This window comes from Panthera uncia (genome assembly GCF_023721935.1).
Source record: "Panthera uncia isolate 11264 chromosome C1 unlocalized genomic scaffold, Puncia_PCG_1.0 HiC_scaffold_4, whole genome shotgun sequence".
Taxonomy (NCBI): domain Eukaryota; kingdom Metazoa; phylum Chordata; class Mammalia; order Carnivora; family Felidae; genus Panthera; species Panthera uncia.
In genome coordinates, this window is record NW_026057585.1 from 85,917,043 (window position 1) to 85,939,848 (window position 22,806).

The 22,806-nt window shown below is 47.8% G+C and overlaps 1 protein-coding gene across 4 annotated transcripts in view; it reads right to left on the bottom strand.

Annotated features, from left to right (window-relative positions):
• The window catches only part of MAN1C1 (mannosidase alpha class 1C member 1), a 144,486-nt gene that overhangs the window by 87,891 nt on the left and 33,789 nt on the right, over positions 1–22,806 (bottom strand). For 3 of the 4 annotated variants that reach the window (XM_049617763.1, XM_049617762.1, XM_049617761.1), the window contains exon 2: positions 466–562. In XM_049617763.1, the coding sequence (XP_049473720.1) occupies positions 466–562 (97 nt within the window). Of the gene's footprint in view, positions 1–465; positions 563–2,087; positions 2,227–22,806 lie in introns of those variants that run through there. The other variant, XM_049617764.1, reaches the window with a different exon arrangement.

The window sequence follows — 22,806 nt, forward strand, 5'->3', positions numbered from 1 at the left end:
TCCACCAAGTCAGCGTGCGAGCCGCACCTGTAGGACCCTGGAGGCAGTGCCCGCGCCCACGTCATCAGAAACCTCTTCTGTTTCTCTATGAAATCACCCGAGATCATTTTACAGCTACGCCTGGAGGAGTGGATTTAAAGCCCCTCCGCATCTGTCCTTCAGAGCTCCAAACCTACTCCTTGGAAGCAGGTCTCCATTCCTCACTGTCCCCGGCCACACGTCCGAGTGTGTTTGCTCGAAAACACACACTAAGTACATACAGAGACGAGTGTAAAGTGAGACGGAAGCGTGTGGGCTTCCCCCAAATCTAGAAAGCTCAGAAGCCTGAACAGCCCAGAAGGAAGTCAGCCTTGGGATCCCCCAGGTCTGGGGAAATAGGAACACAACTCAGGGGGTGAAAAGTCAAAACCGCACCCCACTCAGTCCGCAGCGGGGGGGCGGTGGGTCTGCCGGACACCAACTCACCGAACATGCTGCCCTCGTAGCCGTCTTTCGTGAGTGGCCGGAGCTCGTTTTTCCCCATCGCGTAACGCTTGTAGCTCTGCCAGGCGAACTGCATCATCTACAAGAAAAAGCAGGAAACGGAACCTGAGCACGGCCGTTCCCAACAACCTGTACCGGCCACCTGGCTTTGCCCTCTGCAATAGGATCCGAAACCACATCGAAAAAATAACCTTCCAGGGGCGCCTGAGTGGCTCAGTCGGTTAAGCGTCCGACTTCGGCTCAGGTCATGATCCTGCGGTTAGTGAGTTCGAGCCTCACATCGGGCTCTGCGCTGACAGCTGGGAATCTGGAACCTGCTTCACATTCTGTCTCTCTCTCTCTCTCTCTCTCTCTGCCCCTCTCCACAGCTGCCTGAAAGGCCGTTCTCCTCAGACGACCCCATGAGTCCAGAGTCTACCCACAGATTCCTTAGAGAAGACACAGAAAGCACCAAATATATTCTAGCCACCCTTCAGTGCCAAAGAGAAAAGCTACCTCTTCCATGAAGCCTTCCTGTTTTGCTCTGGCCTAAGCTGATCCTCTGAAAGGAAGGAAATAACTCGCTGAGTGGTGCCAGGTGTAATCTAATAAAGCAATCCCCTAGTGAGGGATTGTTGACTCCATTCTGTAGATAAGCACACAGGGCAAAGACATGAGGTCACTTGTCCAAGGTTACCCAGAGTCAATGAGAGTGCTGGGAATGGAACCGGTGCCCTGCGGCCCCAAAGCCATAGGCCTGTCCCCCAAAGTCCTTGTCCTTTTGTCCCCTAAAGTCACCACATGAGTCTCTCTGAACTTTTCCAACACCTGTTGACGTACCCTGGCCATCCCAGGCTCCCTAGCACCCCAGCTAGTCACTGTCAGTTTTTGTTTCCCTGGCTCTGAACCATAAGCTCCTTGAAGCCAGAAACTATGCTTGCCTCAGTTTCTCCCACAGCACCCAGCACAGGGCTTGGTACATGTAGGCAGCAACGAGTATTTATTGACTTTGGCACCCAGGCTGTGCAGTTAATACTACATTAAGGCAACTATGTTGGCCTGTAGGAACATCATGCAACCACCTTGGTCCTCCAGCCGCACTTAGCACTGGAGGCTGGAGGAAGCCAGGCTAACAATATACCCTCAGCCCTGCTCCCCCGTCCCCCAGGGTCCCCCTTATTTGCCTCAAGGATGCTGTCTTTTTGCCTCTGCATGGTGGGCTGCCTGGGTGACAGCGGAGCAGAGGAGGGAGCAGGAGCAGGCGGCAGAGGCACAGCTGAGGGACAGGTGGGCGAGGAGGCAGCTGGTGTGGTGGAAAGAACTCAGGCTTCAGGGCCAGAGCGGCCTGGGTTCTCATCTCACCTCTGCTTTGACTTTGGCAAGTCTCGGAGCCTCAGTGGACACCTCTTTGAAATGGGAACAGCAAGGGCTACTTTGCTGAAAGGTTTAATCCCCAATCCTGAAAGGTTTGCATGAAAGAAAGTAGCTGGAAATGCCTGGTTTCCGACCTGCACGTGATTGACAAGCCTCCTCAGCCTCTAAAATTCCCATCCGGTCCCCCAAGCCTCAGCCACCACCCTCCTTCCAGTCACCCTTAGCTCTCAAACTGTGTGCATTAGAATCACCTGGAAAGCTTGCTGAATCTGACTATCAGCTCCATCCTTGAGTTTCTGATTCAGCAGGTCTGGGGGGGTGGGGCCAAGAATTTGCCTTTCCACTGAGTTCCCGCGTGATGCTGCTGGTCCATGGGCCACCCCTGAAAACGACAGATCTGGTGATGTGTTTCTTTCTATTTCCAACCTCACCTCCAGACGCTGTCCGGCACCCTTCTACTTTTCTCCCCCTATCTCCCAGCCTACCTTCCTGTCTCAGCTCCCTCTCTCTGGACGTCTCTACCTTCATCCTCTATGTTCTGCCACTCCGGGTACCAAGGCTTAGAAGCAGTCCCTTCCAGACACATCTGGACCAAAACTTCCGCTGTGTTTGCCACTGTGGCCCAAACACACAGACCAGGAGGGCAGACGTGACAAGCCTAGGTCCCGCATTCCCTGTGAAATGGCAGAATAATCTAGCAGCACCTCTCCATTTCGTAGACGTTCAAGCCGAGGCTCCGAGATGGAAGTGATCAGGGAAGCACAGCCAGCAGGGCTGGAATCCAGCTCTTTCGACTCCCACACCGGCCAAGCCCATCCCCATGCCTGGCCTGATATGTGGCTTCCCATGTGACATACATGAAAATGTCATGGTAACGCATGCCAAGCACTTGGCACAGGCTTTGAGTCCTAGTTCTATTCCTCTGTTATTTTCTACTTATCCTGAATTGGCAATAACAGAAACTAATTGCCGGGTATGAGTGCTTAAGGGAGACTGGCCTCCTCCCTCAGTCTCTCTTATCTGGAGGCCCCCTCAGTTTAGCCATTGTGAGGGGGGGAGGGGAGGGTGGGAGAGCGGCAGGAGGCTGGTAAAACATAAATGACAGCAGGGAAGCAGCAGCAGAGGTCTGGAGGGGGAGGACCGCACCCTCCCCTCCAATCCCCCCTGCTTAAGAGAAAGAGAGAGAAGTGGGTGTACCAGAGTAATTAGGAGAATCGTAGGTATCTACGTGTTCTCAGAGGAGCTGCCACTGTGGAGACGTTTGGAACGGGGCCCGCGTTCTCAGTCATCCACATCAGTGGAGGGGAACGGAGGCACAAATAATCCCTGTGCCACTTGGGACTAGATTCAGGAAGCAACCAGGGTGGCTCTCAGTCTCTCTCTCTCATACACACACACACACACACACACACACACACACACACACACACACACAAGACGTCTCCCATCTCGGGTCACAAGTGGCTCAACCTGGGCACTGGATGAGCAGGGGACGGGAAAAGACCCCCAGCCAGGTAGTCCTTACTTCTCTTCCTCAAGCCCCGCAAGCAAGCACCGACCAGGTGTCCTGTCCTGTGCTCAGCTGCAGTTTGGGCCACAGCCACCGTGGGGATGCTCCCTGGCCCCACCCTCTACTTCCTGCCAACTGCTTATCTTCCTTCAGATCCCAGTTGAAATAGTGTGCAGGGCAATTTGCAGGGCAGGAGGCCTAAGTCAGACCTGCCCCCCCCCCCCCCCACTCCTTCCCCTGCATTCCTGATGTCACGCCCTGCAGCAGCCCGCAGTCAAGTTTTATACTTGGATTATGGGGTAAGTCCCCTAAACCCCGATTCATTGCCACATGCCTGGCAACTCATCCAGGGACTGGCACATAATAGGTGGCTCACTAAATATTTGCTGAATGACTGTAAGAACAAGAAAATGGCTGTAGAGTTTAACACATGGTTGGCAGGCTGGCAGACCACACACATCATGGGCAAGGCAGGTAATGGGTCAGAGGGGCGGGGCTTCTGCACAACAGAGGCACTCAGAAGAGGGCGAGTGTGTGTGTCTCAAGTGGATCCCCAAGTGTGCTGATGGACACACAGACTGTGAGGGGCACAAGCTGAGGATGACCCACAGAAAGGCTAATCTCACTCTGCAGCTGGTGATACATGCCTTGGGTGACCCTCGGATTGGGCTTGAGAGGTAGATAGTCCCTGGCTTCCTGTTAGGCAATTCTAAGACCTCAAAGGTCATCAAGTCTCCCTCTTGCCTCATGCAAGTTCTTTAATAAAAGATTATGCCATGTCTCTTTGAACACCCCCAGTGAGGGGGTGCTCACCACCTTACCAGGCAGCCCATTTGACTGTAGTTTCACAGAGTTCTTCCTTAATCAGTCCAAATCTGTTTTCCCTATGGGCCATGGGGAAGACAGTTCATACTGCCTTCATAGCAGAGACCTTCCGGCAGGTAGGTCAACTCACCAGTCACCTCAGGCTGTCTGTTGGCCAACTGAGTGCCCAGCTCCTTCAACAGCACCCCTCACGGCAGAGCCCTGAGTCCCCTGAAACGGCAGACCCACACGTCGTAACGTTTTTCCAAGATGCCCTGAGACTTCGTTGCCCATTCGTTATGGCTGGCTATGCTTTTGTGAATGAGCCGAAAACCAAAGTGCAGACTCTCCCTACTCTCATCTGGACCAGATCCTGTGGGCGGGGACTTGCCACTTGTCCCTAATAATTTCATCTTGTAGGACTCTGCCTACCATTCTGTGCTGTCAGGATCTTTCTGGAACCAGATCTTATAATTCAATGTGCATGTGTCTGTCTGCTTTGGGTAATCTGCAAACTTGATAGGACTGCCATCTGTGTCTCCCCCTGAGTTTTGGACAGAAACATTAAACAGGGGGGCTGAGAACGGCGTCGGGGAACAGCAGCAGGGGCCTTTCTCCTGGATGTAGCATTTTTGAGTGTCATCTGTCAGCAAGTGAGGAGCCCACCAATCGCTACAAGCCCCGTGTCTCCATTTTTGGACATGGAGATATTTGAAGGACAGGGCTGAAACACAAAACAGTCCCCTAGCATAGCTTGTACAGAAAAAATAAATTGCTGCTTTTTTTTTTTAAAGGAAAATCAGGGGTTAGACTGGCACGATTTGTTCTTAGAGAACCCATTTTGGCTCCTCCGAATCAGCATTTTTTGTTCTAAATGCTTGCAAATCACTAACTTAAAAACCTATTACTGTCTCTTAGGAGGCTATAATCAAAAAGACGGACAACAGCGAGTGTTGGCCACAACGGGGAGAAATTGGAACCCTCATGCATTGCTGATGGGAATGAAAATGGTGTAGTCACATTGGAGAGAAGTTTGGTGTTGGAGAGAATTTTGGTTAAATAGTCCCAGCAACTGCACTTTTAGGTGTGGACCTGTGTAGAAAAGAGCCAACAGCTGGCCCCAGGCTTCTATCTCTGGAAAGGCCTGCCTGTAAGGTTGGTCCTTGGCTGGCATGTGGGAACGTGGATTTCGCGAATGTTCCCACCATCCTAAATAGTGAGGGTAGTTTCCTGACCTTATGCTGAACACCCGCTTTCCTTCAGGGAGTCTAGAGTTTTGGTACATGCTAAAATGGTACCTATGTGGGGCACCTGGGTGGCTCAGTCGGTTGTGTCTGACTTCAGCTCAGGTCATGATCTCACGGTTCACGGGTTCAAGCCCCCCATCGGGCTCCATGCTGACAGTTCAGAGCCTGGAGGCTGCTTCGGATTCTGTGTCTCCCTCTCGTCCTGCCCCTTCCTAACTTGCACTCTGTCTCTCTCTCTCTCTCTCTCTCTCTCTCTCAAGTATGAACAAACGTTAAAAAAAATCAAAAATAAAATAAAATAAAATAAAATAAAATAAAATAAAATAGTACCTATGTGACCATACCCCAGTAAAAACCTCAGGCACTGAGTCTCTAATGAGCTTCCCCGATAAATAACACCTCATGCGTGTTGTCACAATTCCGTGCTAGAAGAACTCAGCATCTCCTGCGTGATTCCACCGGGACAGGACTCTTGGAAGCGGTGCCTGGTTTCCTCTGGGCTTCCCTGCATGCACTTTTTCCCTCTGCTGATTTCTCTCTGCGTCCTGTTGCTACAGTAAAAATCTCAGCTGGGAGTAGGGCTAAGTGCTGAAGCTTGTGAGCCCTCCCTGGCGAATCACTGAACCGAGGGGTCCCCTGACACGTCCCCTGGAAAATAAAAAAAACACGAGTCCGCACAAAAGCTTGTATACAAATGTGCACAGCAGCACTATTTTTAATAGCGAAAAGGTGAAAACAACCCAAATGTCCACTGACTGATGAATGAATCAACAAAATGTAGAATACATATGGAATGGAGTAGTACTTAGCCATAAACAGAAAGGAAGTACTAATATACTCCAGAGCAGGGAGGGACCTTGAAAACACTGTGCTAAGGGAAAGCCAGACACAAAAGGCCACGGAATGTAGGCTTCCATGTCTATGAAATGTCCAGAACAGGCCAATCCATGCAGACGGGAAGTAGATTAGTGGTTACCAGGGGCTGGGGAAAGGAAGACATGGAGAATGATGACTAGTGGGTATGACGCCTTTTTGGGGTGATGAAAATGTTCTATAGTTGGTGGATGAGGACTGTACAGCTATGTGAATTGCTAAAAACCACTGAATTTTATGCTTTCAAAACAGGTGATTTTTATGGTATGCGAATTATATCTCAATATTTATATTTTTTATTTTATTAAAAAATTTTTTTAATGTTTATTTATCTTTGAGAGATAGAGAGAGAGACAGACTACAAGTGGGGGACAGGCAGAGACAGAGAGGGACACAGAATCCCAAGCAGGCTCCAGGCTCTGAGATGTCAGCACAGAGCCTGATGCAGGGCTCAAACTCGCGAACTGTGAGGCCACGACCTGAGCTGAATTCAGACGCTTAACCGACTGAGCCACCCAGGCGCCCCAAGTTATTTATATTTTTAAAAACTATTAGTAGGGACAATTAGATGTCATACACCACGTGATAGGACACACTGAGGATACACCACCATCATTTCAGTGGCATTCCCGCCCAAAACACAAACCGAAATCTGGGGACAATGTACAACGTAAATGACCTTCACTCTTCAAAGACATTAAGGTCATGAAAGAAAAGGAAAGACTGAGGGACTGTTATAGACTCAAGGAGACCAGAGAGACATGACCTAAATGCTGTATGTGAACTTGAATGTAATCCCAGAGCAGCGATTATTATTATTTCTATAAAGACAACTTTCAACAGAACTGACAAAATCTGAATGGGGTGTAAGAATCAGGTGGCAGTATCATATCAGTGTCAAATTTCTTCCTTCCTTTCTTTCTTTCCTTCTTTCTTTCTTTTCCCCTTTTCCTTCCTTCCTTTCAATTTATTTTGAGAGAGTGCGAGCAGTAGAGGGGCAGAGAGAGAACCCCATGCTGTCGGCACGGGGTTCAGTCTCACGAACCATAAGATCATGACCTGAGCCAAAATCAAGAGTCAGATGCTTAGCCAACTGAGCCACCCAGGCACCCCTCAATTTCCTATTTTAACAGTTTTACTGTGGTTATGTAGAAAAGTGGCATGAAGGTTTTGGAAATACACAATGCAGTATTTAAGGGTTAGGGGCATTATGCTTGCGACTTACTCTCAAATGGTTCAGAAAACTGTGTTATGTGTGTGTAGCAAGAGAAAAGAGAAAACAGGGTAATATTTGAGGAATCTGAGTGAAGGGTAAATGTGATATCTTTTTTATATTTTTGCAACTTTTCTACAAGTCTGAGATTATTTAAAAAAAAAAAAAACATTTGGGGGGGGCACCTGACTGGCTCAGTGGGTAGAGCATACACTGCTTATTCTCAGGGTTGTGAGTTTGAGCCCCATATTGGGCATAGAGCCTACTTAAAAAAGGGGGGCTAGAGAGGTGCCTGGGTGGCTCAGTCAGTTAAGCGTCCAACTTCAGCTCAGGTTATGATCTCACAGTTCGTGAGTTTGAGCTCCGCGTCGGGCTCTGTGCTGACAGCTCAGAGCCTGGAGCCCGTTTCTGATTCTGTGTCTCCCTCTCTCTCTCTGACCCTCCCCCATTCATGCTCTGTCTCTCTCTGTCTCAAAAATAAATAAACGTTTAAAAAAATTAAAAAAAAAAAAAGAACCGGGCGGTTAACCAACTGAGCCACCCAGGTGCCCACTGTTTACCTCCACTTTTATAAACTATGACAGAACGCGCCCGTTGCCAGACTCTCTGCAAGGCCTGTCCTGCCAGCTCTAGTCAAAAGTAGGAGCAAATGAGGAACTAGCAGTTTGGGTTTTTCCTTTTATAAGGATGTTACTATGTTCAAATGAGATGCCCATCCGTACTCTGTTCTTCCCATTCCAAAAATAAATAGTCCCCTTTGTGGTTCTGAGCATTTTCCAGAAGTCTCAGCTCGGTCCAGGCTTCAGCCCCCATTCTCGTTCTCCACATCCAGGTTGCTCCCCACACTTGAGCTCAGCTCTGTGCCCCCTACCTCCCTCTTCTGTACACATTCTTTAAGATACTTTTAAAGAATAAAGTTGCTAACCCTATCTATCCTTCCTTCCATCCATCCATCCATCCGTCCGTCCGTCCATCCATCTCTTAATGTATCCAACATGTACATGCTCACTGTAGAAAAGCAAAAGAAGGGGCGCCTGGGTGGCTCAGTCGGTTGGGCATCCGACTTCAGCTCAGGTCACGATCTTGCGGTCCACGAGTTCGAGCCCCGCATCGGGCTCTGGGCTGATGGCTCAGAGCCTGGAGCTTGCTTCCGATTCTGTCTGCCCCTCCCCCGTTCATGCTGTGTCTCTCTCTGTCTCAAAAATAAATAAACGTTAAAAAAAAAAATTTAAAAAAAAAAAAAAAAGAAAAGCAAAAGAAAACCACCACCCACTATTTGAATACTATAACCACCATTCCCACTTGGGTACTTTTCTTTCCTCTCTTTTCCATTCACCTTTGCTTCTTCCAGGGATGATGGCAGAAACAAGGTCCATTTTATTGCAACGGCTTTGCAAATATCATTTTCGATAGCTATACAATAGGCTAGCAAGTCAGTTCAGCGTCATTTACTCAGCCCTCCTCCCATATAATCAGATGTGTCAGGGACTTTTACTTTGCGGCAATTGTAAATAATGCCCTAATGAACATCTCTGTGCACATTTCCTTTTTCTGCACTTCGAGTGAGCTCCTTAGGCCAGAGGCTCTAAGAAATTGCTGGGGGAAAAAAATCAGAATTTATTAATATGTATGTTCCCTTTTAAAGAGCAAATCCAGACGGCTTGTTGTGCCCATTGATGTGCAAAACCTGGTGACAGAAAAATATATGACAAGTTTGTGACAATTCAGTAATGTAGTTCACTTGGGGACATAAAACTTACGGTCATTTATATTTGTGTAGCTCTTTGCACATTTCATCCCATTTGATCTGGGTAGTTCAGAGGCTTGACAGGATAGGTATTCATATAATCATGCAAGAGCTCGATAAAGGATGAGATATAAAGTATTAAACAGATAATAAAAATTGTTTCTAAGTGTGCGTAGTGATACACAGAAATGCTAATTATAGAATATTCAGTGAAAAAGCAGGGCATCAAATTATATAATGTGAAATTTACTGGACCATGTGTAAGTATTTTAAGGGGGGAAAAAAAAAGGAAGAAAATACACCGAAGTGCCGACAGCGGTTACGTCTGATAGTGAGAAGTTCACTGGTTGTTAGTTTTGTTCTTCTTATTGAACTATTCTTTCTGGATTTTCTACAATGAATATCCAGGAATGTTTGTAACATACAAGCTAAAGGTTGTTAGGATGAAACACATAAGGAAGAAACGCTATGGTGCTACTCCCAAGTCTAGAGGGAGTGCTTGGGTAGGCGGGTGGCCATAGGGTGGATAGGGTGGCACCGGGCTTGACAGAAGAGAAGACCTTTATAGCTGGGCGTCAGAGAGAAGGCCAACCAGCAAGAGAAATGACAGAAGCACAGAGCCTGCATCTCAAAGTCAAACAGAATCTGAGTGCCAGAGACACAGTCTATTCCCAAAGCCACATTTTACAAGAACCACGTGAGGCTCAGACTAGGGAAGTGACTCGCCGTGGACAGGACACACACCTAACTGCACCAGGATGGTACGATCTCCAAGAATGTGGGACAGGACGGTAGCGCAGCTGACTAGGGCAGGGGCAGCCTGAGCCACAGCAAGAGGAATTTGGGATGGACTCGAGAACATGACATTAAGAATCAAGAGACATGAGAACTAAATGCCAAGAGAAAGCATACCTCTGCCCCCACTGGGTTCCAGAAATACTCAACAGGCAGTCATCATTTGCGTGTGCATCCATGCACGTCCGTGCTGGAGACAGAAGGCAGCTCTGGATGAGCTCGAGAAGCCCCTCCCTCCCAGCAGTCTGTGATTTATAGATTCCAAAGAACACCTAACAATAGACCACAAAGCCTTCCTTTGGCCAAGTCCTGCAAAGGCAGAAAACACAGCTCCAATGAGAGAGAGACACAGGCAGAGCAATGGGAGCTGAATCCTAAGACATCCCTTCAGTTCTCTGTCAAACAAAAGACGTTCTTGTCCACCTGAACGAATTGCAATGACATGAAATCTTAAAATGAAAACTATTTCATAGTCTGATGCAGACATTATTATTTTGTTTAAGATGTTCTTTCTACCTGTCTCCAAGCTCTAGAATTCTCTCCTGAGAAAAGCGACCAGCATCCACCATGTCACCCGACACAGATGCTCGGCCTGGCTCAGGAGCCCCAGAACAATGGAACCAAGAGAGAAAGGATGCGTTCGAGGAAGGGAGGACATCAGAATGACTGGCAGCCCTCCACTAGAGTGGAAAACTAAGAGAAAGGTTGTGTTGCAAAGTTCCCTGGGGCAACTGGGGAGGAAGGAGTGGTCAATGAAATGGTGAGACATTCCCCTTTTTAAAGAAAACCCGCACACAGACAGCATCAGGCCTGGCAGTGACCCAGAACCACAGTTGCAACGTCTCAAAGCTGCCAAGAAGGGAACTGGATTTTCCCAGTCATTAAAGACAAGTGCGCACACCATGACTCACAGCCTTATTGGCGTCTCCCAGCAGTGACACCTGGCCCCATCTGCAGGGGCTGAGCCGGGAGATTTGGTCTCTAATGATCCTGGGATCTAATGACCATACAGTTAAAGAGATTGGAATGTTGGGTTGATTTTTTTTTTTCCCTTCCCTTTCAGTACGGTCCAGGGAAACAGCCGACAGCTTGGTACTGAGAAACCATCCATATGAGATTCCTCAGTCTAACCCCATCTATCAGTGCCCCACAGTGTGATCTGATTGGTGGCTGTTGAAGAGACATCCGTGGCTACACGTAACCCCTGGTCTAGTTCAGAAGCTGGATACAGGTGGGATTGGGTTGTGCTGAGGGGTGAAGGGGTGGGATGCGGAATAGAAGGGGGAAGTGCTGCCTCCAACTGTTTTTTCAGTTTGGGGTTTGCTTGAGAGGGTGAAAGGCAAATGTAGGAAATGAAAATGTCCTATCACTCCCTACCTATCTGAGGTCCAGACAGCTCTCCCACATCGTGCCCGTGGGGATTCAGATTTGACAGTGTAAGAAATCTTACTTCATCTATAGCTGTTCTAAGGCGCCATGGTTGAGAATGTGAGCCCTGGCGGCAGACAGACCCTGCCGCTCAAGTGCGGTCCAGGGACCAGAAGCTGGGCATACCCAGGGAACAGGTTAGGAATGCAGCATCCCGGGCCCCACCCCAGACCTGCTGAATCAAACCCAGCATTTTAACAAGATCCCCAGGTGATCCAAATGCACACTGAAGTTTGAGAAGCTGTATAGGGCTCTGCCATGAATTGGCTGTGTGGCCTGGAGTGAGTGACTTAATCTCTCTGAGTCTCAGTTTCCTCATCAGTAAAATAAGGACAGGAATATTTAATCCTTATAATAACCCTGAAAGTAAATAACATATGTAAACTGTGTGGCACAGTAGCTGGTACATAACACGTGCTCAATAAAGAACAGCCAAAGGATCACAGCTGCCCTGTTAATTTACCCATGAAGCATCCTTCCATTCTTTTCTCTCTGCCCCAAGACTCTGATCCAGGGTGCTCCCACCTCTCCGTGGGACTCATGTGGCATCTTCCTAACTGGCCTTCAGGAGTCCTCTCCCACCTCCTACACTGCTCTCCACACTGTAGCCTGGGTGATTATTCAAAATGCAAATACACTACTATCTACCCCACCCTCAAAACTTACTAAAACACTTCCATCAGGAATAAAGATCAAACTCAATATTGCCCATCAAGCCCTGTAGAGTCCCATCCACTCATGCCTCCAGCATCGGCTTATCTTCCCTATCCCTGCCCTAGCCATATCAGCTTTCCTTTTCAGTTCCTTGGAGAACCACACCTCTTCCTGACACAGGGCCTTTGCACATGATAGCACCTTTCCTTGGACCACTCCCCTCTCTTCTTTATGCCTGACAAATTCCACTCATCTCTCAGACCTCAGTCCTACAGAAGCCTAGCTGCTTGGATCAGGTCGAATTCCCCTATTAGAGAAGATCATCAAAGTCAGAATTTTATATTAATTGTGTGATTGATTAATTAGTATCTATTTCCCCCCACCATTGATCACTATTGCTCCCCAGCCCCTAGCAGAGTGCTCAACACACAGAGGCCTTCCCTGAATACATGCTGAAATCAACATCTAAGGATGGTGACAGCACAGGGGGAATCCCCCTAGGTGGCGCATGTCATGAGGACCACGGAGTAAGGGCAATGCTGGGACTGCCCAGTGGCTTTGACTCAGCAAGGATTTACCAAAGGCCCAACAAGAAAATCTCCAACTGGGAGGCCACAAGGGATAGCAAGAATGAGCGAGACTCTTTCCTATGGATACCTTTATGATCTTGACACAGAGTCTGCAGCCGGACAAAAGGAACTGAGGGAGAAGATCACAAGGAGATCTGAGCTCTACCAGTGCATCGAGAATGGTTCCCCACCTGCAAAATGAAGGGTCCCCCCCACTCCTCTACTTTATCACAGACTGGGTGTGGGGGGAAGGACAGGGAGATGGGGTGTGAACAAAGATAAATGACAGCGGGGAAGACCTCAGCTCATCTGTGAGTGAAATTCCAGGGGGAAACTGTTCAACAAGGCCCTCTGAAGGATTTTAGTGCAAATGCACCTATGTGCAGGTAGCCCTACCCTTTCCAAAGTGCTTTCCCTTTCTCATTAGAGCCTGACGGTCACCTGTGAGTGTGGCAGGATGGGTGTCATCACCCTCATTTTACAGAAAAAGAAACTGCACTTCGACATACATATGTTTACGGAACATGACCATGTACCAAGCATGATAAGGGCTTCTGTATGTATTAGCATGTAGTTTTCACCATGGCTCTGAAAGGCACTTCCAAGGAAGAAGCAAGGCACAGGAGCTAAGAGCCTGGCTTTGGATCCCAGCTCTCCCCACCTGTGTGTCCTTAGACAAGATACTTAACCTCTCTGTGCCTCAATTATCCATCTGTTTAAAAATAATGATACTGTTAGGCTTCTCCTGGGGTTTCCACAAGTCACCAGTGATTTACATGTATATTAATGCATTCGATCTTCACGTTAACCTTGTTACTATATTATCACTCCCATTCTCATATAAGGAAACTGAGGCACATGCCCAAGTGTCACAGCAAGTCAGCGGCAGAACCAGGATTCTAACCCAGGCAGTCTACGCTCTTGGCTGTAGAGGCCCCATCGCCTCTCGCAGAATGCAGCAACCGTGTTAACGGCCTCCAGCGGGTGCCGCCAGTGGATGAATTACCACACGAGGCCCTCAGCACACGGCCAGGCACACAGAAGATTCGTGGTGAGCACCAGCGCTCGTGGCTGCCCTTCTTGGGTTCCACGTGCATCACTTTCCTACATCAGGAAACGGGACCGCCGTCCTCCTGAAACCGTGGAGTCTCCTCCACATGGCACATCCACCCTGCAGCAAGGCTGTCACTCCTCCCCTCCCAGGCCACCGCCTCTGAACCTCAGCCAGTCTCCCCGCCTCCTCTCTTGCCCCACTTCACCCCCATCCTTTCTCCAACTGCCAGAGGGTTACAAATGTTAACCGTTAAATGCCATTCTTCTCTGTTAAGTGCCTCCAAGAGACTCCCAAGACTCCATTCCCGAAGGGCCTGCTCTGGGCAGTCCCCAAGCCCCTTCTCACTCTCTGGGGGTCCACGCCAGGGACCTCTGGACAACACTTCAAATGCATACAGCCCCCTTCCTGTCTGGGGGAGGCAGGTAATGGCCCCCAGGGGTGCCTATGTCCTAATCCCCAGAACCTGCGAGTATGTAGGGTAACATCAAATCAAGGTTTCAGATGAAATTAAGGTTGCTAATCAGCCGACCTTGAGATGGGGGAGATCATCCTAGATTATCCAGGTGGGCCAATGTACTCACAAGGGTCCTGAGAAGTAAAGGAGGGAGGCAGGAGGGTCAGTGTCCAGGTGGCAAAATGTGAAAAAGACTCCACTGGCCTTTGCTGGCTTTGAAGATGGGGGAGGTGCCATGAGCTACGGAAGGCAGGCACCTTCAGAAGCTGGAAAAGGCAAGGGAATGGATTCTCCCCCACAGCCTCCATAAAGAAATGCAGCCTGACCAATACCTTGGTTTTAGCCCGGTGAGACACATTTTGAACTTCTGACCTCCACAACTGTAAGAGAATAAATTTGTGTTGTTTCAAGTCACTGTTTGGTACTATATAGGAAAATAACACACTACCACAGGACCTTTGCACTTCCCAATGAAAAACTGAATGAATAAACCACCAAATCTCCCAATGCACTTCCCACTCCTCCACAGCCTTCTTTCTGCATTAGGAATTCTGATATTCTGGAGCATGGGTACCGACATTCTGGAATTCACTATTCTCCTGCAGCCCCTTGCCATCCATCAATGACAACACTTGACACTTCAGCAGGGCAATAATGTCTTTCAAGTCTGTCTACCCTGTCTTTAAGCTCTGTGACCTATTCATCAAAACATTCCCAACCCCTAGTACCGAGGCTGGCCAAGCAGAGGAAGTCAATATAGCACATAAGTAATAACAATGGCTAGACACGTTCTCTCTGATATCCATAACAGACACCTGCTGAGTACTTACTGTGTGCCGAGTGCCGGGCTAAGCCCTCAGGAAGCATTTCATCCTAGGGGCGCCTGGGTGTCTCAGTCGGTTGAGCGTCTGACGTCAGCTCAGGTCACGATCTCATGGTTTGTGAGGTCGAGCCCCGGGTCGGGACCTGTGCTGACAGCTCAGGGCCCGGAGCCTGCTTTGGATTCTGTGTCTCCCTCTCTCTCTGTTCCTCCCCTGCTCACACTCTGTCTCTCTCTCAAAAATAAATAAAGATTAAAAAAAAAAAAAAAAAGAAAAAGAAGCATTTCATCCTACACCAACCCTGCAAGGTGGGCTACTATTATTGCCCCTATTTTACAGGAGGATACAGTCGAGTCCTGGAGGGTTAGCTAAGTCGCTTACGGACACAGAACGAACAGTGGCAGAGCCAGGATGCAAGAAGACAACTTGGAAGCCTGCACTCTTCATCACAACAGCACACTGCTTCCCACCCAACAACCCTTCTAGATGAGATCAGCGGCTCCCTTTCCCAACATTTGGAGCTATGCAGAGTGGCAGGGCTGGTGTTTGAAGCTGGGGTCTGGCTGATTCAAAACGCTGTGTGTCCCTTCCATCCCACCAGGCTGCTCCACTGTCTGATGAGTGAATGAACAAAACATCAACCCAGCACCTCTGGACAGCATGTGGCATGCAGAGAATCAAAACGAGGACCGGCCTACTGCCTGCACCGAATGGCCCATCCTGAGGTCTGTTTCTCTTTGAAAACAAGAAACGTCCACATTCCCAGTTCCCGAAGGCTCAGGCTGCTGGAAGGAATGGATGGCCTGCTTTAAAGCTGCCCCAGCAGAGGCTAGAGCCTTTGGAAACATGAAACAGGCAGAACGATTTCTTTTGCCTAAATGTTAGAGCTTTTTTGTTTTTTGTTTTTTTAAAGGAAAATAAAAACAGATTTAAGTGAAAACAAGGAAAATATCAAAGTGAGCACTGCACAGATCTTGACTACAGCATGGAGAAGAGTAATCCGGGTCTCCTAGGGAGGTGATGCTATCTGAAATCTGGCAGTTCGTCCTTGATAACCTAAAGACTGCTAGTGGCACCTCAGTGACAGCAAGGAGCCTAAGTGACCTGTTTCAGGACCTTCGGGACTCACAGGGAGGCCTTTGGCCGAGGAGGGTGACAATAGCTCCCAGGGGACAGGAGTCTTCTCTTCTAGTTGGGTGATGCCATCTCTTGAGAATGAGCTTTGGGTATAGAATCCGTCAGGCCCCCTTTTTAACTCATCCATGCAGAACCATGTGGAGCCCTCTGCATTCTCTGGTGATTCTCCTTGGTGCCCAAAAAGGATCAGTACTCTTCTCCTTGGAGGTCCCAGTCCTGGACTCAAGAAGGAGGCCTGAGAACCACTGGACACGCACGGGCAGTGAATGTCCAGGAAAACGGTTTCAATCAAGGCTTGGATACTGAGCCAGTATTTACTGCCCACCTCCATGTACCAGCCCCTGCACCAGATGTTATCATATACTTCATCTTATTTAGTCCTCTATTGCTATTCTGGGAAGCAGGTATTATATCCATTTTATAGACAAGGAAACTGAGGCTCAGTAATTACTCCAAGGGTACAAAGCCAATAAGTGGAGGGTTTGGATTCAAACCCAGGTCTAATTCCAACCTTTGCCTCTTCCTGTTCTTTCCTCAACCTCCCCTCCCCTGACAACCATTTAGAAAGTCTGTACTGAGCCCCTACTATGTACCCTGAGTTCTGGTACCTACAGCGATAAACAAGACAGGCAAAAGTTCCTGCTGTCATGGCTCATACACCCGTGTGGGGAATCAGACAACGAGAGGGAAACAAGCAGGCAGGGTAATTCTGAATGCTGATAAGCACTGTGAAGAAAAACGGAGCAAGGTGAGGGGGTAGAGGATGACTAAGCGGGTGGGGATGGCAGAGGAAGGCCCCCAAGATGGTAACTGAGCTGAGACCTTAATTAGTATCTGAAAAACAAAGCTCCTCCTGTTTTCCATGTGCAGCCTGAGAAACGCATTTGACTTTTCTCTTTATTCCTCCCAGGTCTCCATCAGCAGAGATTCCAAAGTGCATAGTTTCTTTTTTTGGCTAGCAAGGCTTGCGAAACCCACTGATAAGGTTACCTGTTCACACCAGGAGAGAGAATTCCAAAGCCGTAAACAGATCCGCTTAGCCTTATGAACACCAGATAAAATGACTCGGGTCTTGGAGCTCAGTCACCCTACCAAGCCAAGTATCTGCCACCCCATAAGCTCTCTTTGAGTTTGCATTAATCAGACAGCTCAACACAGGTTTTCTTTTTATTTCTCTAGGTCTGTGATGATGGATCACGTGGGGTGGCACACTTCTGGATGCATAATAAGGGGCTGGTGGTGTTTTCTCACTCCTACAAGACTGAATTTCATGGGACACAGGACATTTTCCTTGACAGTGCTGATCTAAAAGGCAGTGTTCTTGAAAGGATTATTGCAGCCCTATTATGAAAGATAACCTAATCACACGGGAGTGATTTGATTTCAAGCAATTTGATTTCAAAACCCTGAAATAGAATACCAAAGAATAATTAACTATGAAAACCAAAAGATGCTAACCTTGATGAGCTAATGGGACAGACTAGGAGACAGAGAGAACTCAGATCTGTTGAGTTTCAGATTCTTGAATTGTGTGAGTGATGGAATCAAAGCTCAAGCAGGCCTCAGGCTGGCTGGATTTGTAGCTTTCTCCTCCCCTCCTCCCTCAAATCCACACATCCCAGATAACTGGATGCACCTGCCCCCACTCCGCTGCTCTGGCTTCTAAGAGGACCAGGATTCTCTCTCTCCTAAGCTGCCTCCAGATCTGGGCTTCCTGCTGGGGCCTGTAAACCTACTGCAGGAAGGTGGCAGCTCCCGCCGAGCGGGCAAAACAGACCCTTTCACAGGAGGGGGAGACAAGCAGACTGATGGCCCGTGACAGGTGATTTGATGGAACCTTCACAAAATTCCTCTTCCCTGGATTTGCTTTGGAGGTACAACTCTGGGTGATGGTGGCTCACTGGGGCTCTTTCATAAATCTCAAAGACAGGCCCTTTCAGACGTTCCCTACAAAAGAAAAGCCTTGGTGAGATTTCTGTCACTGACAGCCATGTATTCTGTATAAAGGAAAAGCCATCATGTTTTCCCAATTCTGAGCACAGTGTCTAGAAAAAACAAAAAACAAAACAAAACAAAAAAACGTTGCCTAAAATGAGATCAGTTCAGCAGGCAGGGGCATGGGGGTGGGGTGGGGGGTCTTTTCCAGCTGCTGTTAATAGAATAACACCAAGTCTTAGGTGCCTTTAAGGTGGCTTCTACTCACCCTGCTGACCCGAGAAGCTGCTCATTTTGTGTCTCTTTCTGGTCAAGAGGAAGAAATTCCTCTTATTTTCACTGTGGACTTGGTGTTCTATTTATGCACCTGAGAAAGATGTGAGTAACCGATCGCTCTCAGATCTGACTCCAGCCAGGCCTGGCTGGTACCGCTTAAAATGAATAAAAAGGATGAGCCTCATTATTTGGATTCCAGTGGCCCCCTCCTGGATAAGAAGTCACTAAGTGAGGAAGCTACATTCGAGGGTGATGAAAGGGGGTCAGGGATGGAAACGACTCAAAAGAGACAGAGAATGTAAATGCAAAAATGCTTCTTGAGTGATTAGCTGTGGCTATTTAAGCCATTAGAAGTTTAAACCCTCTTGAGGTCAGGGAAAGAACCAGAGGAAAGTCAGAGGCACATTTCCCCTCTTCTTATGATAAACCCAGCAAAATTTTAAAATGCAGAGCATCTCTAAACAGCTATTTGATTAGGTTTTTTTTTTTTTTCCCCCAATGAGGCTATGATAATTAGCAAATGCCTGGGAGATGAGATTTAAATATGCCAATCAGTCCATCTCAAGAGTTTAGCAGAAACAATGTGGAATGTAATTATCTTTAAGCGATAACCACTTTTGTGGGGTTACAGCCTTCACTAGAGATCTGAAACCCAACAGATGACCTCTCCTCGGGCCCGGAGCAGCTTCTTTTCCACTTAAAAAAAATACAGCAATGCCAAGTGTTATCTGAAAATTCCACCACTGTGACCTTTAAAGAGAAGGATTTTGACTACTTCTGGTGATAACTCTGCCACCATTTCTTCCACTAATGGGGCATTTTCAAAACCAGCAGGGTGATGGAGATAACCTGAGTTTGGAACAGAGGTGCAAACGGACCACCTGCAATATCTAATGCCCTATTTTCCCCATCAGTGATCATTTCTTAGGTTGGAAATCGTCAAAAACCTAAAGACTCACAACTTCTCACGCCTCACGCAGTCCGTAGGGACGTGCAAAATGGGTCCCGCAGTAGAGATTGGTCTGTAATGGGACAGAAGATTATCCGGAAGAGGAGAACAGAACGCAGCCATTTAGAAATGTTTTTCTGTCTTGCTACTGGGGAATGCTGCATCGTGAAGGGTGGCTCTCGTTAAAATGGAGTCTTGTTGGAGATTCAGGCTGTCGTCAGACCAGGTCCATTTTTCATGCCGCGGACTGGGCTCCGCCAGTCTCTCAAAATAGCTTTTTATAATATTGTGATGGCAAAGTGGCCGAGAGAGAGGAAGGTTTCACTTCTTCAACCTGTAACTACAGAAACATGTGTGTCTTGGGCACAAAGGGACGTTACCAGGCAACGTGACAGAAATGAATAACATTGACAATCAATCCCATCGTAATAGTTTTTATAATTAAAGATTACTGCAAGTACAGTGGAGTCTAACACAAATGGGAATAATGGAGACACAGCCATCTCTCTGCCTCTTTGTCAGCAACCGTCTTCCTGTCTACACGCGGACCCTACACGCTGGACGGACGAAGTCTGTAATTAACCATCTGCCAGTGTCGGTGGCCATAACTCTAACCGGGCCAGCACTTTCTTCCCTAAGTTCTCACAAGTGATAATTAAACCCGCCAGCCTTGCTTGTGAGGTCTGATCACAACTGAGCAGTACATACATACGTTGGCATGTCTAACAGTGATGGATTCTCCGAGAATCACTGGCTGGTGCCTGGGCTGCTAGCACTCTAATCATGAGATAAGTATCTCCTTATGTGAGTGCCTTGAGTCACAGCCCCTGCCCCAAGAGCCTTCACCTTTTCTTTTAATCGAACAACGTTTTGCAATTTCAGCTCCATCTATCAGGCGCTTCCATTGTCTGCTAATAGAGTTTACAGAATCCTATTCCCCAGTCTATAGCCAGAGCCAAGAAATCTTCCGTCATTCCTGTAAGTCCAAGAACGTTTCAGATGCGCTATAAACTGAACTTGAACTTCGTCCACCATCGGCTGCCGACCTGAGAACTTGCCAGCAAGGGCTTTAATTCATAATTAGATGTTGGCTAGACAAATTACCTGCCAATGGTACCTTGCCTACCACCACTGCACAGGAGAATAATGTTCAATGTGGAGATACATGGAAAGAGAGAGCTCTCCTGGGAGGAAGTGTTTTGCAAAATCTATTTCCTTGACAACTGTTTTCCAAGCAAATGTTAGTACTGTAGAGTTTTTTTTCCCATGGTTTTGAAATATTCTAGTGTCTGAAAATCAACATTGTCAAATGCCCTAATGTGAAAAACAGGGATCAAAACAGAAGCAAAAAAACAAAACAAAAACAAAAACAAAAAACAAAAAAAACCCAAAAAAACTAAGCCTCCAGAGTTGAATATTTTAAAAGCCAGGGATTCACATCACCTTTTGTGTGGGTGGGTGGGTGAGTAGGTGGGGGGGAGACAGTAATAAGTAGAAGATGGGCTGTCTTTAGAGGTACCTAGCAATCACCTACTCGGCACAGGTGACTATGGAGAAGAATATAGAGGATAGATAGCCTGCCAGGCTGGGCCCCTCTACCCAGAACCGGAGGACTAACTTAGACTCTATGGGAAGTGCAGTCCAGTCCCTAATCACCCCTTTCTGAGAGTGAAAGCAGCTCCAAGAACAACCCAGTCAGCCTCAGGATTAGGTTCTGTTCCTTTAGAATCACAAAATCTCTGATTCTTTGAGACAAGCCCAATTTCAAATATTCTGCCCCATTATCAGACAATGTGTCAGACACCACGTTTTAAGTTTTTATTTGGAAAATGGCCTCATGGAATTGGTGGGCCTCTGGGTGTGGGCTGAACCATAATCCTAGGGCCATGACGGACCAGGGGTGTAAAGAGTGCTACCATTCTCTGCTCAAGCTGACTGACCCCTCTCCCCTTGATGACGTCAGTGGAATTGTTAGCTCGACTCTAAACGGGTCATGGCAAATCAGGACACTTTTTAACATACTCATTCACCCACCCAATACTCCACATCAAATACTGTCTATACACCAAGAACCATCTCTGAATCATATTGGTTCAGAGGAACAAGATGTGCACCTATGTGGGGAATTATTTTTTAAAGCAGGTTCTTAATTTGGGGTTTATGGATGGGATTGGAACCTATGAACCCCATGAAACTGTACACAAAACTGGGTGGTTTATACCATGAGCATTATTCTGGGAGAGGACAGTTTATACTTTTTATCAGATAAACATAGGGATCTGTGACTCAAGAAACGTTAACGATCACTTAGCTGTGTTCTATCACCAACATCCACCCACAGAGAAGGGGTAAGGAAAGGCTATGCAGTGGAGGTGATGTTTGGGCAAGGTCTTGGCCAATGCAAGGGTTTGGCTTTGCCTGCCTGGAGTCAAAGAATGAAGGCTGCATCCTTCCAGCTCAAGCCTCTTCCTCCAGATGCCCTCTAGGCCCCTCACCCACACCAATCTCCCTCCTCCACGCTTGTTCCTCCCCTCATCCACTTACTCAACAAGTTTTTCCCAGAGCGCGTACTTACGCTGGGCCCTATGAGCAAGACAGACACAGGTCCCTGCCCTCCTCGAGCTGACATTCTTGTAAGAAAGACAGATATCAAACAGACATAAATAATTACAAACTGAGATCAATGCTAAGTAGGGGGAGAGCAGAGAAGGAGGAGAATGGCTGCCTGTGGGAGCCTGACTACAGAGAGACAAGCAAGGCTTCTGTGCTCACTGGCCAGCAAGCTGGATTATAAACTGCCCCACAAGTTTGAACATCCTCAAGGGGAGAGACCACGGATCATTTGGCTTGGCAGCTCACAGAGCCTGCAAGCACCTGGCGCTGGGTACCACACGTATTTGCTGAACAAATAGATGAGTGAATCTGCAGGTTATCCTGTGCTATTTTTTATATGACACTTTTTTTCAGCCTTTTCAGGTGCATGGGTCTCATTTGAGATCTCTTTCAAGCCCACAGCACAGAGAACAACCAGAAAATCATCAAACTCAGAGAATTCATCCCATTTCACAAACTCCCAAGAAATGGATTTCGCTTCCCTCTTACTGGCTTTCTCCCACAAAGCTACTTCAATATTCAAACCTGGGCCTTCATTCAAGTTCCAAGCTATTCACACATGACTCTGCTCAGACTCTGTCCTGGAGCTGAGGCTCATTCCCGTCAGCCAAAGGTTGAAAACGCAGAGCTCACCCTCTGTAGGGAAGATCAGGACACAGAGGAGGGAGGCTTGTGTCTCAAAGGAGGGAAGAGTTTGAAAATGCATACTACGGGGTGGACATTTATTTTGGTTATTGTCTGTTTTGTTCACGGCTGGCGCATAGTACACACTCAATATTTATTTGCTAAATGAGCCAGTGAGTGAAAGGGGACTTGGCCGTGCCCGTCAAAGATAGGCAGGTGGCAAAATACACGGGACATGTGGCAAAGCTATACCAACGGTGTGCTGGC